At 45.1% G+C, this 19,849-nt stretch overlaps 1 protein-coding gene across 2 annotated transcripts in view; it reads left to right on the forward strand.

Moving 5' to 3' along the window:
• Window positions 1-19,849, forward strand: part of MYO10 (myosin X) — a 226,720-nt gene that overhangs the window by 182,979 nt on the left and 23,892 nt on the right. For both annotated transcript variants that reach the window (XM_003789538.3, XM_023513073.1), the window contains exons 20-27: window positions 1,180-1,304; window positions 1,402-1,516; window positions 7,593-7,699; window positions 8,680-8,913; window positions 9,588-9,633; window positions 10,671-11,555; window positions 12,403-12,526; window positions 16,789-17,032. In XM_003789538.3, coding sequence (XP_003789586.1) covers window positions 1,180-1,304; window positions 1,402-1,516; window positions 7,593-7,699; window positions 8,680-8,913; window positions 9,588-9,633; window positions 10,671-11,555; window positions 12,403-12,526; window positions 16,789-17,032 — 1,880 coding nt within the window. The remainder of the gene's footprint in view (window positions 1-1,179; window positions 1,305-1,401; window positions 1,517-7,592; window positions 7,700-8,679; window positions 8,914-9,587; window positions 9,634-10,670; window positions 11,556-12,402; window positions 12,527-16,788; window positions 17,033-19,849) is intronic.

Consider the following 19,849-nt stretch of genomic DNA (forward strand, 5'->3'; position numbering starts at 1 on the left):
CAATTTGACCTCAGTGTTTGTAGAAGAAATTAAATATGAGAGGAGTCAGCCTGTTAGGGCGGATGGCAGCCTATTCCATCAAAAGTTGTAAGGGAGATTTTCAAAGCATTCTTTAAATTTACTTTTTGCCAGTGTTGAAAGCAGGCAGGGTAGCATGGCTTTAAGCCTAACTTTGTGCTGATGACTGACTGCATTTTTAAAGGTCACAAATTAAGCTACTTTGCTTTTTTTTTTTTTAACTTTTTAACAGTTGGCACTTTTTCTGGTCATTTTACTCACAGTTGTGTAGGATAACAAAATACTGATCAATGAAGGGGGGGACAGGGGTTTAGATTAAAAAAAGAAGTTGCATCCACGAAGCCGTAAATGGGAAATGGCCTGCTTTTTTGCTTTACCTTGAAAAACTGTACAGCAGAGAACACATTCAGAACCTTAAGTCTTGGTCTGATTTCCTGTGTCTTCAACTCGTGTGTGCTGGGGTGACTTTATTAGTCTTTATTAGTGCTCATGGGATAGGGTGTTTGACTAGAAATTGAGCACTTGAGCAAATTGAAATTCTTCATTTTTGTCTCCTGATTTCACTAGTGAGTACTGTCGCCCCCCTTCCCCGTGGTCCTGTGAGTGTGTGTGTGTGTGTGTGTGTGTGTGTCTCAAGCGCACAGGTGAATGTCCCTCTATCCCTCACTGGAGCACTGCGTTGTTTAGCTAAAAAACCTTTGAGGTAAAGTTTAAAAAGTCAAATAAAGTGATATTTACATGACACTTAGATTCTGGGGGGGGGGGATGATTTTAAAATGGCAGTACATTTATGATATTTGTGAGACAGTTGGAAATTCAAACATGGATATTCATATGAAGGAATTACTGGCATCTGTTAAGATAGGGTAATGGTGTTGTAGTTACATTAGAATATGACACATACTAAAACATTTATGACGAGAGGGTGTGACAGCTGGGCTCTCTTCAAAAAATAGAAGGGGCTGGGGATGCGGCAGCATTGGCGCGGGAGGGTCATCCAGTCAAGGTGATGGGTCCATGGAGTTCATTTTCTATTCTGTTTTTTGGTGTAAATTCAAATTTCTTATACATGGGGGGGGCGGTGTAAAACATTGGGGTGAACTTACTCGTTCCCTGTATCTCATTCCGTCTGGTTTGTGTCCCACCTTCTCCGTGGTACAGATGCCGGACCAGTTTGACCAGGCGGTGGTGCTGAACCAGCTGCGGTACTCAGGGATGCTGGAGACGGTGAGGATCCGCAAGGCGGGCTATGCCGTCCGGAGACCCTTCCAGGACTTTTACAAAAGGCAAGAGGGGGCCGAATGGATTCTTTTGCTTTTCAAAGGGGTTGGAGAAGACAGGGATCCATAGCAGGAGGTGACACTGCGCGGTTTTATGCCACAGGTATAAAGTGCTGATGCGGAACCTGGCGCTGCCCGAGGACGTCCGAGGGAAGTGCACAGCCCTGCTGCAGCTCTACGATGCCTCCAACAGCGAGTGGCAGCTGGGGAAGACCAAGGTATTTGAAGTCCTTAAATTGTTGGAGATGCAGTTTCATTAGGGGACACGTTGAAACTTTGCATTCTAATGGTGTGTGTATGTAGGTATGTCTGTGTGTATGTATCTCTGTGTGTGTGTGTGTGTGTGTGTGTGTGTGTTCAGGTGGCCAACAAATCTTAACAGATGAGAGACTCAGTGCTAGGCAAGCACTAGCCAGCCCCCTGTGTCTAAGAAGTAAACCCTAGATCCTTTTTTTTTTTTGAGACAGAGTCTCACTATGTTGTGCTTGGTAGACTGCCATGGTGTCACAGCTCACAGCAACCTCAAACTCTTGGGCTTAAGCAGTTCTCTTGCCTCAGCCTCCCAAGTGACTAGGACTATAGGTGCCTGCCACAACGCTCAGCTATTTTTTGTTGCAGCTGTCATTGTTGTTTGGCTGGCCCCAGCTGGGTTTGAACCTGCCAGCCTCCGTGTATGTGGCTGGTGCCATAACCACTGGGCTATAGGCGCCAAGCCAGCCCTAGGCCCTTTAACTCTCTGGAATTCAAGTGCTGGCTGTGATCCCTGTGGCTATTGCACAAGAAACCAGCAGACTGAAACCAGTCTGAAATCCTCTAGGTTGCCAGAAACTGAATCCAGAAAGTGAAAAGTAAAATCCACTTTTGAACATTCCCCTGTGACCACAGCGCTTCACCCCTTATTCCAGATGGGAGCTGGGTAGTGGGCAGTTTGGCTTGAACACCAAAAATTAGCCCTAAAATTAGTTGTATGACCCATTCTCCCTAGACCAGGGAACTGCCAAAAATTTCATTTTGCTCTCCCCTCTTGTTCTCCACCTACCTCCAATCTCTTAGAAAAGTGAAAGACAGAAATGTGGTTCAGGACACAGAATGCAGGCAGCAGGGGTTGGTCTTTGAGTACGTGTGTGTCCTCCAAAGTAAGAGCTGATCCTTGTGCCCCTTACCTACCTGTATAGCAATGCAAAGTCTGAGAGTTACTTTAGTTTCTTTTCATTTGTCATGTGTTGTTTTTGTTTTTTATTTTCTTCTTTTTTTTTTTTTGTGGACATTAATTCTATCATGGAATACAGTGTGTTGTTTCCATATACAATTTGAAATACTTTCATCCAATTGGCCAACATAGCCATCATGTCATTCTCGTAATTGTAGTGTTATGACATTTATATTCGACATTTAGAAAGATTCACATGTACCCTTATAGGATAAATCATAGGCATGATCCCTACAATCACTCTCCCTTCACCCATCCTCCCCCCTCCCCTCCCCTCCCTCATCCCTTTCCCAATATTCTTGGACTCCATTTCGATTATAGCTTTCCTATGATAGTTAACAATTAGTTTCATAAGAGGGTTGAGTACATTGGATACTTTTTCTTCCTGTTTTTTATTTTCTTTTTCTGAGACAGAGTCTCACTCTGTCACCCAGGCTGGAGTGCCATGGTGTCAGCCTAACTCACAGCAACCTCAAGCTCCTGGGTCAAATGATCCTCTTGCCTAAGCCTCCTGAGTAGCTGGGACAACATGGGCCCACCACAATCCTTGGCTAATTTTTCTATTTTCAGTAGAGACAGGGTCTTGCTCTTGATCAAGCTGGTCTTAAACTCCTCAGCTCAAGGAATCCTCCCACGTTGGCCTCCCAGAGTGTTAGGATACAGGTGTGAGCCACCACGGCCAGCCTATACTACGTTGTTTTTAAATAAGGAGTTTCTTTGTTATTTAGAAAAAGGGGAGAGAGAGGGTGGCGCCTGTGGCTCAAAGGAGTAGGGTGCTGGCCCCATATACCAGAGGTGGCGGGTTCAAACCTGGCCCCGGCCAAAAATTGCAAAAAAAAAATAAGGGGAGAGAGAGAAAGGAAGAAGATAGGGTGACCAGGAGGGAGGAAGGCAGGGAGGTCGACTGTGTCTTGCCGTTCAACCAGCGCAGAGCCAGTGATATGCACTGAGGCATCTCCCCACAGCCACTCTATAGGGAAAGGCCTGATCTCCCGAGGAACATTAACTGCGGAGGGATTTAAGTTATAAACACTTCACAGGGTAGAGATGGCACACAGAGGTACTGCGTTCACTATTGCTGCATGATATGCTACGACCAACTTTGTGGCTGTGACAACAGGAATGTATTATCTCACAGTATGAGAGGCTCGGAGATAAAGCACAGCTGAGCTCACAAGCCTGCAATCTCTGGACTTGGGGCTTCTTTCTGCAACCTAGGGTTCCTCGTCAGGCTCGTTTGGCTGTTGGCAGAGTTTAGTTCCTTGTATTTGTAGGGCTGAAGGTGCCTTTTTCTTTCTGGTTTTCGGCCAGGGCCCACTTGCAGCTCCTCGAGGGCATCTAAGTCCCTTGCTCTGAGGCTACTTCACAACCCAGCAGCTCACTTTAAGGCCAGCAGGACCTCAGTCCGACACAGACAGAGTCCCGTGTATAGTGTAATGCAATGTAATCCCAGAGGTGACATATTGTCACCTTAGCCGTATTCTTTGATTGAACAAGGGCAGAATGTGCTGGGGGTCACCCAAGGGTGTACCTGTCCCAGGCGGATAGGCCTCTCTCCTGGGATCTGACTCTCCACTCCTGCCTGAGCTGACGCATCATCCAGGCCTGGGCTTGCGTGTAGCCTTCGAGTGGAATTCTTTTCTGATATTTCTCAGCATACCCCAAACTGGATGCAGCCCTCTCCTCTATCACCCCAGGCCTTCCTCTTGTTAGCCCTGTTGGGATGTCTTAACTTGCTGTCCTGTCACTTTTTTTTTTTTTTTTTTTTTTGAGACAGAGTCTCACTCTGTTGCCCTGGGTAGAGTGCTATGATATCATAGCTCACAGTAACCTCAAGCTCTTGGGCTCAAGCCATCGTCTTGCCCAAGTTTTTGTATTTTTAGTAGAGATAGGGTCTGGCTCTTGCCGAGGCTGGTCTTATACTCCTGAGCTCAAGCAATGCCCCCATCTCAGCCTCCCCGAGTGCTGGGATTCCAGCGTGAGCCGCCGCACCAGCTGTGTCGTGATCTCTTGCTGCTGACTTCTCTACAGTCAGACAGGGGAGAGTGGAGAGTTCATTCTTCTACACAGGAGAAGTGGGAGTGAGGTCAGAATCTGTCAGGGGCCGAAAAACCACAAAAGGTAACACAGGATGTTGGATATTTATTCAAGGAAAACTTTCTGAAGAAGACGGCTCACATGGAGCTCTTGGCAGTGCGATAGAGTCTGCTCTGGTTTTTCCTTTTCATCCATAAGAGATTGTGTTCTCTGAAATCTGGTAAACCCCTCCTATCTCAGTGGCATAACATCAAAGATGGTTATGGTTATGGTTATGGTGTGGCCCAGCCACTGTCTCTTCTCTTCTCTGAGCTCCGAGTACCAATCCAGCTTCACTTCCAGCACAGACTTGGGTATTATCATCAGCTTGCCGTGTCGCTGGAAGATAAAGCAGCTGGGTACAGCAGATGGGCTAAATCATGCCGCACCCTCTCTTTCAGGAGTAAGGAGACAGATCAGAGAAAGTAGTCAAGAAGAGGAACTCTTTAAAGAGGAGTTAAATTTTAAGTACTGAAAAGTTGAAAGAGAAGTTGGTTGGAAGCTTCTCAGTCCCAGAAACACAAGAAAATAAGCTTAAACATTAGAGCATTTGATCTGTGTCCTCTAGATGGCTTTGACCTTGACCGACATTTGATTTCATTATTTGCCGGCATTTGTTTCATTCACTTGCCACCAGAAGATCTTTATATTTAAAGCCCTGAACCCCTCATGAACTTCTGGATCTTCTGGCAAAAGAATTTCTGCCGTCCTTACACAACCCAGGGAAATGTGGGCAGAGTTGAAGGCGGCTGGTTAAACATGGTGCCAGTTCTGAATTGGCTGGCAGCTATAAGACCTGTTTTTAAGGCAAGAATTCTTACCTGGAGGACTGAAAAAGGACTTCGAGAGAAGAGAGGAGCCGTGCCTGAGACTGTGATGTGTTTTCCCACGGCAAAGTTGCATTCGGGGTGGCCGAGCTGGGCAGCCACTTTCCTCTCCTTCCCTGGCCTTGACTTTCCCTTTGCCTTAAGGACTCTTCAAAACTCAAGACTTTCGCTTTTCTGACCTCTGGACTGCACTGCCAGACCTTTCTTCCTCCAAACTATGGCAATAAAGCCTTGGGAGGTGGGAGATATTTTTCTAAAGACTAGAGTACCAGAATAATCCATAGGATTACTCACCCCCTACGATAGGGGTGAAGCAGAGCCACATAGAATTGTTCATGTCGAATATTGAGTCAGGTTCAGCTGAGCAGCACCTGAGTGGGTTCCACGCACCTGGGTGCCTCATTCCCAGCCGCTGGGTCATAGTGACTCAGGCTTGACCACATCCTAGACGTGTGGGGACAGGACACAAGACCTGCTGTCTGTGTGCTGTGGAACAAATTCACAATGGATGCTCTTGCCTGATGGGATTTGCCCTTCAAGTTAGTGAAGGAGAATGTAGATGAAGATGTATAATTTCACAGGCAGAGCAGAAGAGCCGTCCTTCTAATTAAAGCTTACACTAAAGCAAGTGTTTCTCTGATTCTGCTTCCAACCAAGACATCTTTTGACTTGTGACAAGGAGAAGGCATCCTTCACAAAGAGTCTCATTTGTTCAGCTCATACACATGTTGCTTGTGAGAGTCAACACTCTTGTCCCCCTGCGTCACCACAACTCTTCCCAAGCTTTGACTTTCTTCCTTTTCCTTTTAAACACTCAGAAAAGCAAAAACATTACAGTATAAGAAGTGATACCAAAAAATAATGTCGGAGAGAAGCTGAAATATTTCTTTCAAGTCCAGTCTTTCAAAACTGCTTTTGAGGCATGGTTTTGATTAAATAAGAGCATTCCTGTTTCTGTCCTTTTTAATCATTATCACACTCAGCAAGCTCTATCCTTGTATCAACAGAGCGTATGATTTGCCATTATAAGGAAAGGTTCATACGAAAACCTTTCTTAGGAGAATTATTTGTCGTAAGAGTTTTACCCAAAGCAGGAATAGGTGTGGCTTCTGTGAGTCACAAGGTGGTAGGAATCTTTGTTTGCTTTTCTGCTCAAATGTCATGGAGGAGACAGAGCAGAGTCTGGAAAAATGTGCCACTGGGAAAAATGGCACATAAATCACCGTTATAGAGGAGAATGACTCACGGAGCATAGCGTAAAATATGGTGGAGGCTCCCAAGGCCTTTATGCTGACTGTTAACCAAAGCGCATACGTATATTCGACACTAGTTTTGTTTGTTCGTTTGTTTTAGGGAATAATTCAAACCTTCTTATGCATGTATTAACTCTGAAATTAAAAGCTATCTTGATTAGGGAGGGTCTGGTATTTTCATATCTTTTCAAAATTTAGGAATTCGGATACAAAGTGCTGCGTATCAGACATACTTACCTTATTTGACAAGCGTAAAGTTGAGGTCCCCATTCCCAGAAAAGGGCAAGCAAATAGCTACAATTGATTTAGTCCCAATTCTGATGTGCTTATGGCAGCCAGGCTGAGAGGCAGCCACAGTGGTTTAGTTCTTAACTTCAAACCAGTGTTTAGAATTCCGTTCTTAACATCAGGAGTTTAGGAGCGTTTAAGTTGTTGAATCCGAGATGCTCCAACCGTAGTCACTCAGCAGGCATGAAGAGAGATGTGACAGCAAAACAACATTTTAGAAATGTCATGGATTCTGTGTCTCTACATCTCTTATTACTTAGACTTAATGTGAATTATTTATCCTAACCCCCAGTGAGATAAATGGTTAGAAACTTTGATAGCAACTTAGAAGTCATTTTATAAATGTTGACTCTAATACTAATAACCCCCAAAATAGGAACTGTATTTTATATATATCCTTTGTGGTATTTTTCTATCTTTATTAGTATATACTTATTGGATTTTGTAACTATAATAGCCCATGACAGAGGAGGAAAGTTTAAAAGCACTACTGTAGAAAGTACACTTATGTGAGTTTGGAGCCAACTTCAGGAGAGAAAAAAGCCTTACCCATCCCCCCTCCCCAAGCTATCTCTGACTCCGAATGCCTTCCTTCTACCAGCCAGCCTTTGCTTCTGACATGTGACTCCTTCCTGGGCAGGTCTTCCTTCGAGAGTCCTTGGAGCAGAAACTGGAGAAACAGCGTGAGGAGGAGGTGACCCGGGCGGCCATGGTGATTCGGGCCCACATCTTAGGCTACTTGGCGCGGTAAGAACTGGGCTGAGGGGAGAGGCGTTAGTAAGACTCCAGGAGGGGTCCCCAGTGAAGTAGCCTGAGTCCTTTGCTGTGAGAGGAGCCCCAGGTCAGGCCTTGTAAGTTGCTGTGCCAGAGACCAGTCAGCCTGACCCTGGCAGAAATTAGGAATGGGTGCTTAGCAGTGTTCAACATCTCAGAACAATGATTACCTTCAAGAACTCTACTGAGATATTGAAATTGTCTCCCTAGTTCAGCAGGTTCTCAACCTGCGGGTCGCAACCCAGATGACCCTTTCACAGGGTCTCCTAATATCAGATATTTACATTACGATTTGTAACAGTAGCAAAAAGTACAGGTATGACGTAGCAACAAAAATCATTTTATGGTTAGAGGTCACCACAACATGAGGAACCATATGAAAGGGTCGCAGCATCAGGAAGGTTGAGAAGCACTGGCCTAGTTCCTCTGCATCACGCAGTGAGGCTCAGCAGCCCCACTGTTCTGTCCGTTCCAGGCCCATTCTCCAGTTGTTTGCAGAATAAGGCAGCTTTTATTCCTTTTAGTTTAGCATTTTAGTTCTGTCCATTACGCAGAACTTCATGCCACATGAATAACTTTTCTTAAACACAAGGCTATCCTGCTGTGATTTTTTTTTTTTAATCCAAAAAGAAGAATATTTCAGATCTCTCTGGGTCCTGTTTACCCAACTTCCTGCCAAAAGTATTCCAAGTCAGCATTAGGGGTTATGTGTTTATTTAGCCAAGATAGTGATAGGCTTCTTTCTTTAGTTTTGGTTTGTTGTTATTTCTTTTGTTTTTCTTCTGTTCTGTTTTGTCCAGAGGGGGCTGCCTGGTTCTCTGCAGTCTCCACGAGGGCACCCTTCCCAGGCGAGGTCCTCTGCTTTTGTCTTGCAGCCTTACTGTGCGCTCATGGGAGTAGCTCAGAGCCTCATGATCTCAATGGCTGTTCTCTTGTTTTCCTTTCCTTTTCAGAAAGCAATATAGAAAGGTCCTTTCTTGTGTGGTGATAATACAGAAGAATTACAGAGCATTTCTTCTGAGGAGGAGATTTTTGCACCTGAAAAAAGCAGCCATCGTTTTCCAGAAGCAACTCCGAGGTCAGATTGCTCGGAGAGTTTACAGACAGCTGCTGGCGGAGAAACGGGAGCAAGAAGAGAAAAGGAAACGGGAGGAAGAAGAAAAGAAGAAACAGGAGGAAGAAGAAAGGTACAGTATCTCTCTTGCATGGATGAAACAAAAGGATACATTTTGAGTTTTGTGTTCAATATCTATGTATGCAGCAAGAATTCTCAGGGAATGCTGAAGAATCTACTATTTGAAACAGTAACTCTTGGCACTTAGAATATAAAATTCCTTGGCAGCATGGATGACCCAGTTCTTTGTATATTTTTATTCATGCATAGATTAAAACAAGACCACTGCCAGAAGAAGAGGCTCTGCCCTTCATGCTTTTTGTCTTTAGCAGAGCTGTTTTAAAAAGTTAGATCTTGGCCAGATGCAGTGGCTTGTGCCTCTAATGCCAATGCTCGGGTAGGATGAAGCAAGAGGATGATCACTTCAGGGCAGGATTGGAGACCAGCCTGGGCAACAGAGCAACACCCCACCCCTACAAAAAAAGTTTTAAATGTAGCTGGGCATGGTGGTACGCATCTGTAGTCCTAACTACTCAGGAGGCTGAGCTGGGGGGATTAAATAAGCCCAAGAGTCTGAGGCTGTAGGGAGCTATGATTGCACCCCTGTACTCCAGCCTAGGTGAGAGTGAGACTCTTTTCCCTAAAGAAAAGTAATAACTAAGAAAGAAGTTAGATCACTCTGAAAAGTGGTTTGTTTGAATGTTTTGTATTATTATTGATTTTCACTTTTTTCTTTATTATTTTTAGAGAAAGAGAGAGATTGAGAAGAGAAGCCGAGCTCCGTGCCCAGCAGGTGATGAATGCTGTGACAGCTTAGCCTCTCATTTATCTGCTCCCTTCCCACTTCAGATGCTTGGATTCTAGGATTCAAACCTGAAATAAAGGCTGGGCACAGTGGCTCACGCCTGTAATCCTAGCACTCTGGCAGGCTGAGGCAGGTGGATTGCCTGAGCTCAGGAGTTTGAGACCAGCCTGAGTCAAAGCAGGACCCTGTCTCTAAAAATAGCCATTTTTGCTGGCTATTTAGAAATGCCTCTGCAAAGGGCATTGTTGCCTGCACCTGTAGTCCCAGGTGCTCAGGAAGCTGAGTTAAGAGAATCACTTGTGCCCAAGAATTTGAAGTTGCTGTGAGCTATGACACCACTGGCACTCTACAAAGAGTGACAAAGTAAGGCTCTGTCTCAAAAAAACAAAACAAACTCTGAAATAAATTAAAAAGACAGAGGAAGGAAAGCTCCAGAGGAAATGTTTATTATGCAATTTCTGACCCTTTACGGTTGGCTAAAGCTTATGAATGTCTAAGATGTAAGTGTGAATCACCATAGCATAATTTCTCTAAACCAGTATAACCAGCGTGTTACTCTGCTAGGTCTGCTGTCATAAAATACCATAGACTGGGTGGATTAAACAATGGAAACTGATTTTCTCCTCGTTCTAGAGGCTGGAAGGGCAAGATCAAGGTGTCCTCAGGTTTGGTTTCTGCTGAGGTCCCCTCCTGGGCTTGCAGGTGGCTGTCTTCTCACTGAGTCCCTATGTGGTCTTTGCTCTGCCCATGGGTCCCTTGTCTCTGTATGCTCATCTCTTTTTCTGAGGACTCCAGTCAACTTGGATTAGGGCCCACTATAATGGCCTCAGTTAATCTCCTCTTTAAAAGCTCCATCTCCAAATACAGCCACATGGCGAGGTATTGGGTCTAGGACATCAGCCTGTGAGTGTTAGGGGGCAGGGTTCGGCTCATAACCGCAGTTTGTGTTGGTTACGGAGGCGAGGTGGACGCTGCTGTACTTTCTGTGGTGCAGGGCTCTAAGATGTACTTTCCCCTCTGCTCAGGAGGAAGAAGACAGAAAGCAGCGAGAACTCGAAGCCTTGCAGAAGAGTCGGAAGGAAGCCGAACTGACCCGCGAGCTGGAGAAGCAGAAGGAAAACAAGCAGGTGGAGGAAATCCTCCGCCTGGAGAAGGAGATCGAGGACTTGCAGCGCATGAAGGAGCGGCAGGAGCTGTCGCTGACCGAGGCGTCGCTGCAGAAGCTGCAGCAGCTGCGGGACCAGGAGCTGCGGCGGCTGGAGGAGGACGCGTGCCGCGCCGCCCAGGAGTTCCTCGAGTCCCTCAACTTCGACGAGATCGACGAGTGCGTCCGCAACATCGAGCGCTCGCTGTCCGTGGGGAGTGAGTTCTCGAGCGAGCTGGGGGAGCCGGCCGCGGGCGCGAGCGGAGACAAGCCCAACTTCAACTTCAGCCAGCCCTACCCGGAGGAGGAGGTGGACGAGGGCTTCGAGGCCGACGACGACGCCTTCAAGGACTCGCCCAACCCCAGCGAGCACGGCCACTCGGACCAGCGCACCAGCGGCATCCGCACCAGCGACGACTCCTCCGAGGAGGACCCCTACATGAACGACACAGTGGTGGCCGCCAGCCCCAGCGCCGACAGCACGGTGCTCCCGGCCGCAGCGGCGCAGGACTCGGGGAGCCTGCACAACTCCTCCAGCGGGGAGTCCGCCTACTGCCTGCCCCAGAGCGGTGGTGACCTGCCCTCCCCTGACGGCGACTACGACTACGACCAGGACGATTACGAGGATGGCGCCATCACCTCCGGCAGCAGCGTCACCTTCTCCAACTCGTACGGTAGCCAGTGGTCCCCGGACTACCGCTGCTCCGTGGGAACCTACAATAGCTCGGGTGCCTACCGGTTCAGCTCCGAGGGTGCGCAGTCCTCCGTGAGTACCCGCCCGTGTCCACACTGGGGCCAAGTGGTCAGTCGTCTTTACCCCTGTTGCTCCTCAGGGAATTAAGTCGTCCTCACCCCCCAGGAGGTTCAAAGATTTCCAAGTCATGGCCTTAGAGATCATCTTAACTGCCTTTCTTTCCAAAATCCAGTCACATTTATAAGTGGTCGCTGAAGCGCTCCTTGCGCTCAAAGCCTCAAGCTGAATTGTACCCAAGGTCAAAGGGAAGTCAGCTCCTCAAATAGAACCTTGAGCTTGGCAGGTGGCAGGTTGGCCGATGTTGCACGCATCGGCCTGGAACCCCCCGGGCCCAGGGCATGTTGGAGACCTTTCCTTACATAAACATCACCTTCCATACCTCAAAGGGTCATTTCTTGCACAAAGGGAGGAATTTTTAGGGCTCAGACACTCACTTCCCACCTTTTGTGTTTATTTATCATTTGTTTACTTTTATTTTTTTTCCTGCAGGTCATTGCATGTTTTTGTGACTTTCAAAGACTTGGGTACATTTTTAGCATAGTAATTCAAAGGAGATTAACTCTTGCATTGGCTGGATTAAAATTACCGCTCTAAACAGCAGTGTTAATTTTAGGATAGGTATACTGCCTTTGGATTAAAGTACATCTTGGGTTTTATGTATCAGTTCAATCGACCATTTGACCTTACACATGAGTATTTTGTAATTCTGAACTTCTCTGATTGGCACGCTCTGGTGGTCTGGACCGGGAGTGCTGAGTACTGTCAGTTTTCTTTTTTTGATGGTGATATATGCTGGGTGTTTTGTTGCTGCTTTCTGTCCTTTTGGCTCACCACTGGTTCTGGCTCTCTCTTTGTCCAGTTTGAAGACAGTGAAGAGGACTTTGATTCGAGGTTTGATACAGACGATGAGCTTTCTTACCGGCGTGACTCTGTGTACAGCTGTGTCACGCTGCCGTACTTCCACAGCTTTCTGTTCATGAAAGGTATGACTGCAGCCACCACAGAGCCCGGTCGGGCAGAGCAGTGGAAAACTGAGCTGAGGGACAGGGACTGGGACAGCCACTCTACCTCCGTGTTGGGCCACTTAGGGGAATGCAGGACGCCCTGCCATCCTGGTGGAATGTGGATGTAACGTGGGTGATGTGATGAGGTGCACACGACGCTTAACTCCCACGATTTGCACACCGTGGGAGGACAAGGCCTGGGCAGCCGCTGCCTCCGTTTCAGCCTGTGTCTGTTCTCTCTGCCCCCCCCCCCCGTCTGATTTCTTCTTGCCTCTCTTTCTTTCTCTTTTGTCCTGTCTTCTCCCCTTCTCTCTTCCTCTTTCTCTTTCACTCTCTCACTCTCACACACACACATGCTGCTGCTGCTGGAATTGGTGGAGACGTGTTCTACTGACAAGCTACATTGTCCTCTCCTGCAGAAGCATTAGAGAACCTAGGAGGATATGCCAGATGTGGGGAGAAAGTAAAGATTTGACTGAGGGCCACTGCTTGCTGCAACTTCATGATGAGAATTTGCATTGTGTGTATACATATATATATATATATTTTTTTTTTTTTTTTTTTTTTGATTCAGAGCCTCAAGCTGTCCCCCTGGGTAGAGTGCCGTGGCATCACAGCTCACAGCAACCTCTACCTCCTGGGCTCAAGTGATTCTCCTGCCTCCACCTCCCAAGTACAGGCACCCGCCACAACGCCTGGCTATTTTTTTTTTTGGTTGCAGCCGTCCTTGTTTGGCGAGCCTGGGCTGGTTTTGAACCTGCCAGCTCAGGTGTATGTGGCTGGTGCCTTAGCCACTTGAGCCACAGGCGCTGAGCCTTCATTGTATATTTTAGTTGCTATTAAACTTTAAATGTTCTGTGTTCAACCTTAACACTTGGAGACTTTGAGGCATACTCCTTTTGGAAAACTGCAGCACGACTGGGTAAGCTGACTACCCAAAAGGACTGTAACAAACTGGTCTAGACACAGAAGTGGTCAACATAAGGAACTTCCACTGAGTACCTGTGGTGGTGTCTGATCTCTGAAAATTAAGTCACCTTAGGGAAGTGGTCGGAGTAGGGAGGTGGTCAGCTATGGAGCATCTGCTCTATTTCATTAGGACTCTGTACTCATTCCCTGTTTATGTTCTCGACTCTGACTCCTAACTCAGCGACACGAATCTAAGAAATCATAATCATCACCAGTGTTGAGCAGGAGTTGTACATGGATGGTCAGAAGGAGCATAATTTTTTTCTTGCATGGCCCTAGATTGGATGCGGGAAGAGTCGAGAATGTGGGTGTAGGACAGGGGTACAGGATCCTTCATCCCCAGCTCACCTTTTCTTGCTTTCTAACATTTTCAAGTTTTGAGACTTTTTCACAGTTTTTTCTCCTCCATTCCTTTCTGCTGCTATCTTTCTTCATTCACTTTTCCTTTCCTTCTCTCTCCTCCACCTCCAGTGAAAAACTTTTTTATTCTGTGTTTCTTTTCCCCATTTCTTCTCTTTCTTTGCCTCTCTCTTCTATTGGCTTATTTGTCTTTTTCCATTTCTCTTTCTTTTGTTATCCGGAATATTCTTTTCTGTTCTTCTTCACTTGTAAGTTTTGTGTTTGTCTGATTCCTTTTTTGTTACATCAGCTCCTATTCTAAAACATGGCTCCAGTGACTTGTATCAGTCACTTGCAGAGTTCCGCCACTCTCGGCCTCGAGTCTCCAAGATACACATGAAATCCCTCCCAGGTCTGATGTGGGGGAGACTTTTCTATTGTCCAAACCACTGGTTGTGCAGATTTTTATAGGAGTATTGGAATGATAAAAACGGAGGGAGTTCAGCCAAGTGACAAAGCCAACTTTGGGATACCTGACCAAGGAAAAAATGTCATCAGAACCTAATGATCTGATAAGTATTTTAATGTCTAATCATAGTGTTGTAAAATTTCCTCAGTCATGTCTTAGCTAGAAGTTACTTGAACCATTTTTGTTATTAACAGGTTTCTCCTTCTGCAATTAATTTTTAGTGCCTGAAATTTACATTAGTGCCTCATGCCTGTAGTGCCAGCTTGTCAGGAGGCTGAGGTGGGAGGATCACTTGAGCAGTTCGAGACCAGCCTTGTCTCTAAAAATAAAATAAAATAAAATTCCTTCAAATTTTACTCCTGTTTATAATGTATGACATTGATTTATTACATATTTGTGTAATTAAAACAAGTAGAATTAGGAAAAAAAGTAAAGATATATTCAAAGCCTTAAAATTAGAGTTCAGAGAAGTAAGCAGATGAGTTCTTGGCATCTCTTAATAAAATAAATTATTGTATAAATTTAGTATCATTTAATCATCAACAAGATTTTTATTTTTATTTTTTAGACTGAGTCTAGCTCTGTTGCTTCAGCCTAGAGTGCCGTGGCATCAGCCTAGCTCACAGCAACCTCTGGGCTCAAGAGATCCAACTGTGTCAGCCTCCCAAGTAGCTGGGACTACAGGCTCCCACCACAACACCTGGCTAATTTTCCTATTTTTTAGTGGAGTCACTCTTGCTCAGGCTGGTCTCAAACTCCTGAGGTCAAGAAGTCCTTTCACTTTGGCCTTCCAGAGTACTGGGATTATAGGTGTGAGCCACCATGCCCAGCCAGCAAGATTTTTAATAAAGTAGAGCTAAATATTTTCAAAAAAAACCCATGAAAATGAAAATCCAGTCACCAGCTTATAATTTATGGGCATAAATGTGTTTCTCCAGCCAAGTAGCTTACACTAAAGGTGTTTCCAATTAGGTAATTAAATAGCACTGATCAGATCCTCTAAATGATAAAGTGTCAAGAGAGCATCCGGAATTGTAGAGGAAGGCCTGGCAGTGAGTGCTGTTAATAACAGATGAGTAACAGATTAAACCAGCAGTGAGGGCTATTGTAATGACTGTTCTAATCTTTGAAACAACTGTGAATAAGCTTCATCCTTTAAAGATGATAAGATGATAGAATCACTTTGCACTACGTTTTCCTCTAGACTTGTTTTAAGAAACCCAGATTAAAGTCACAACTCAAAAAACTAGTAATGTTTCATTCTGGCAGTACTTGGCAAGTTTGCCGCTGGCTAGGAAATAGCTCTGAGATTTGGCACAATCACCAGCAGTGTGTCAGCCGAGTAAGCAGGGAATGGTTTAGATACAGACAGAACCATCTATATCATTCAGCAAACCAAGTACATCTGTCCTCTGCTTATAGAAGGCAAATCAGTGGTGTCGTGACTTCACTTGTTCCAAAGTAAGGCTTAGATTTATAATAGTTGAAGTCATCCTTGAAGAAATTATCTGAAAAGGTCTGCTTTATATTTATTTTCCAATCTATAAAAGGAAAGTATTTTGTCAATACTAAGTTTAAATATTCACGTTGAAGTGTTCCTTATTTTTATTAGTGGTTGATCAAAAAATAATGTGGACATTTTTCTAGTAAGAATAGATTTTTGAATGAGGGTGGGAAGATGTCACTTTTGAGCACCCTCGGGGAATCTAAGTACTAAGATAAAATTGTCTTGCTTGGAAGAGCACAGAAATATTTTTTATCCGCTAACATCTGTATCATCTAATTTCTTTCAACCAAAAGGAATTTTCCATTAGATCAATTGCAGCAACATTTTCTGCTTGCTTATCCAATCATAATGTAGCTTAGACTCTTGATTTTTTTCATCATTTCAATCTTATACTTTAATACCTATAAACCATTTTCAGATGATGATGTTTTTCATTTAAAAGATGTTTTTTAATCCAAAAAGCCAAGTTTTCTTTTCCTGTTTAAGTTATACATTATTGCAAAACTCTAAAATCACTGATAATTCTTGTTCCCACATTGATCATATAAGGAAGGAAACTTAAACTTTACAGGACTTTAAACTCATTTCCCCTCTCTGGGGCCTTTGGAGGTCAGCCTGGTCCGTGCATGTGGAAATGGCTGATTCATTACTAGGTTAGAGGGTCACTTCACTACTTGCCCTTCTGTGAGCTCCTCACAAAGTATGTCAGCTAAGCAAGGAGGAACTGCTTTGGGTATAAAGAAGAGACGACATTCCTGGGTAATCAGCCAAGCTGGTATGATTATCTGTTTAGTGCACCCCTGGACATGAGCTGGGGTGCGTCCCTCACCGAGGGGGGGTCTTTGAGTGTGCGTCAGCTGGGGAAAGGTAGAGATAGGCCACCCCTTCAGCCCTGCGGTGGATGTTACTTGGCTGACCTGTCTTAAACCTCTCTCTACTCACCCTTGGGGAGAACAGGTGGCCTCATGAACTCTTGGAAGCGCCGCTGGTGCGTTCTCAAGGATGAAACCTTCTTGTGGTTCCGCTCCAAGCAAGAGGCCCTCAAGCAAGGATGGCTGCACAAAAAAGGCGGAGGTTCCTCCACACTGTCCAGGAGAAACTGGAAGAGGCGCTGGTTTGTCCTCCGCCAGTCCAAGCTGATGTACTTTGAAAACGACAGCGAGGACAAGCTCAAGGGCACCTTGGAAGTGCGGACGGCCAAGTACGTTGCTGCTGCCTGGATGTGGCCTCTGTGGGTGGTGTTCTGGGTGGCTTGATCATTTGTGTCCATGGTCACAGAGATACACTGTGCAAGTTTCTTACAGTGGTAACCCGGAGGAGGCGTATTCAGTGAGTCCTGGTAATTCAGCTTAGTAGGTTGAATTATTAGGGAACTGGGAAGCAAAACTTAGTCTGTGAGTAATTTGCTTTTTGTGATTATACTCAGACATGTGGCTGTTGTTTGGAAGATGGCCAGCTGGACACAGAAGGAGCCTCCAGGGACTGGGGTTGTGTGTGTGCAGGAAGAATGGGGTAAACGTGGACCAACTGGTTGAGAGTCTTTTTCTAGGTTAACATATCACGTTCAATTCCTCACTCCAGCCATTGACCGGAGAAATTAGCTAAATTGGAAGCAGACTGACAGTTTGAGGTGTTTTTTGAAACGAATCATTTGTCTTCTACCAGCGTTAAATATAGTAGCCACACTCCCATTCCCAGCAATGACAGGAACGGGGCTGGTCTTTGAATCCAACACATCCCCTTTTTCTGCCACTAAAACCAGAGCTTTGGACCGTTGAGGGCCTTTGTGTTGTTGAAAACGAAGTAATGGTTTCAGAAAATGGTTAGAGTTAGGGGCATCTGGATTTTTTTGGCAACCAAATACTAAGCCTGAAAACTTGTTTGGAGGATAACCTGTAGCCATATTCCATTCAAAACTGACCACTAATATTTAGAAAACTGGTAAGATAAGTTTTGAGACACCTGAAGTCAGGAGACTTAAAAGTGTAGTGTTTCTAATCAGCCAACAACAGCAACTTCAGAAAATTATTCATTGGGAAATGGAAAGGGAAATGAGGAGGGGAATGTCTTGTATAAGGTCAGACAATTTTCATGAATGAATCCTGAAAAAGTGCTCCATACGTCCTTGCTGAATATCACTACAGTCACCTTCGAAGTCCTCCCTTTGGGAAGCCATGCACCAACGCCAGCACCTAGTCTACACTTCAAAGGAATTTTGGGACTCTTTCTGCAGTGGCCATGAGAGGTGGCATTGTATGAAGGTCTGACCATTAAGTTCTCAAACTTGCTGCCATGCACTTACAGTGGCAGCATGGTGCAAACAGCTCAGTTAAGGTTCATGACCTTGGGGTACCGTCTCTCACAGTCTCTCACAGTTGTGTACCTGACAACATGTGATGGTGTCTTGCTGAGTTACGTTTCATGTGATGATAGCTCTGATGGCCATTCCAAAAAAAGTTCCAAAATTGCTTTGAAGGATGGTTTAGGTCAGCAGTTCTCAACCTGTGGGTCGCAACCGCTTTGGGGGTCGAATGACCCTTTCACAACAGTCACCTGAATACATCCTGCATATCAGATATTTACATTACGATTCATAACAGTAGCAAAATTACAATTAGGAAGTAGCAACGAAAATAATTTTATGGTTGGGGATCACCCCAACATGAGGAACTGTATTAAAGGGTCGCAGCATTAGGAAGGTTGAGGACCAAGGTCTAGGTGCTAGTGTGAGTGCCTAGCTTCCCAACGGTGAAGGTGACCGTAGTGATAAGTGGACGTTTTCAACAGTGAGATATGTAGCATGTTTTCTAGAATGAGTTTCTGAACTTAATTTTCATACCTCCTGTGTATTTGATTTTAAGTTCTAATCATATCTCTGCAGATAGCCGGCATGGGACTTTGTCAGGCTCCCCTTTGGGATTTGTTTGGCGCAGGCTTGGGTCTGTGGGGATTCAGGTCCAGATCCCACAACAGCTCGTGTTCTCAGCCACGCACAGCTCTGCTGCCTGCTGCCATCTTCTCTCAGCCCACATTCCAGAGCGTTCTCTTTACTCATCCCATAGAAGGGGCCACCAGTACCAGCAGGCGAATTGGTCCTGAATTTCACCAGAATAAATTGATGTATTTTTCTTTTGCAACTCATTTTTGTGTGCTGCATGGTAAAGCTCTGTTCTTCAGGTCCTTTGTCAAAATTACACTGTGTTACAGAAATGTTAGCTCCTGTTTCCCCCTGCTGTCACCTGCTGTGGAACAGGGACAATGACTCGTTCAAGTTTCTCCCATTAAGATTTTTTTTTTCCATTTTATAGTTTGAAGCATTAATCATGTACAAGGGGAGGTAGAGGAAGAAAATAAAACCCACAGACTCATTACACATCTTTCAGATGCCATCCGCCCATGGCCAAGGGTGTGACCTCCTCTGTCCCATCCAGCATGGTCCTCTGACAAACTGCACTGTTCTACAGCAAGCCTCTGACATTGTGTAATTTCATCTGTAATCATTTTAGTATTTACTTAAAGGTTCTTTTTAATACATAATCACAATATCATCATCACCTTTAAAAGTAGTAATTTCTAGATCCTCTCCTGCTCTAGTAATTTGTCTGATAAATGGAGGTGCTGCTGTCTTGGTTGATGAGGGTTGGTTTTATAGTTTCCTTATTCAGGAATCCAAAAGAGGATTTAGCAACTGATTTTCAGATACTCAAGTCTCTTTTAGTTTATAGATGCCCCCTCCGTCTTTTCTCTGACTAGCTGTCTGTAGTGGAAGGCGCTGGCTCCTTGGTCAGTGGTTTCTAGACTTCACTGATCGCGTTTCAGGGCAGTGTTTAACCTGTTTCTTTTTCTTATTTATTTCAGTTTTCCTTTTGCATCAGTGCGCTTCATAGGCAGTGGTGTCTGTTTCTATAGGAAGGCTTAGAATAGCCTGTTGTCACTCTCACAGTGTTACCGGTATTTTTGATAATTGCCTAGATGTATTCATTCCCTAGGGGTTGGAAAACTGATTTTTTTTTTTTTT

Source organism: Otolemur garnettii, unplaced genomic scaffold, assembly GCF_000181295.1.
Source record: "Otolemur garnettii isolate 467f Iridium unplaced genomic scaffold, OtoGar3 scaffold00033, whole genome shotgun sequence".
NCBI lineage: Eukaryota > Metazoa > Chordata > Mammalia > Primates > Galagidae > Otolemur > Otolemur garnettii.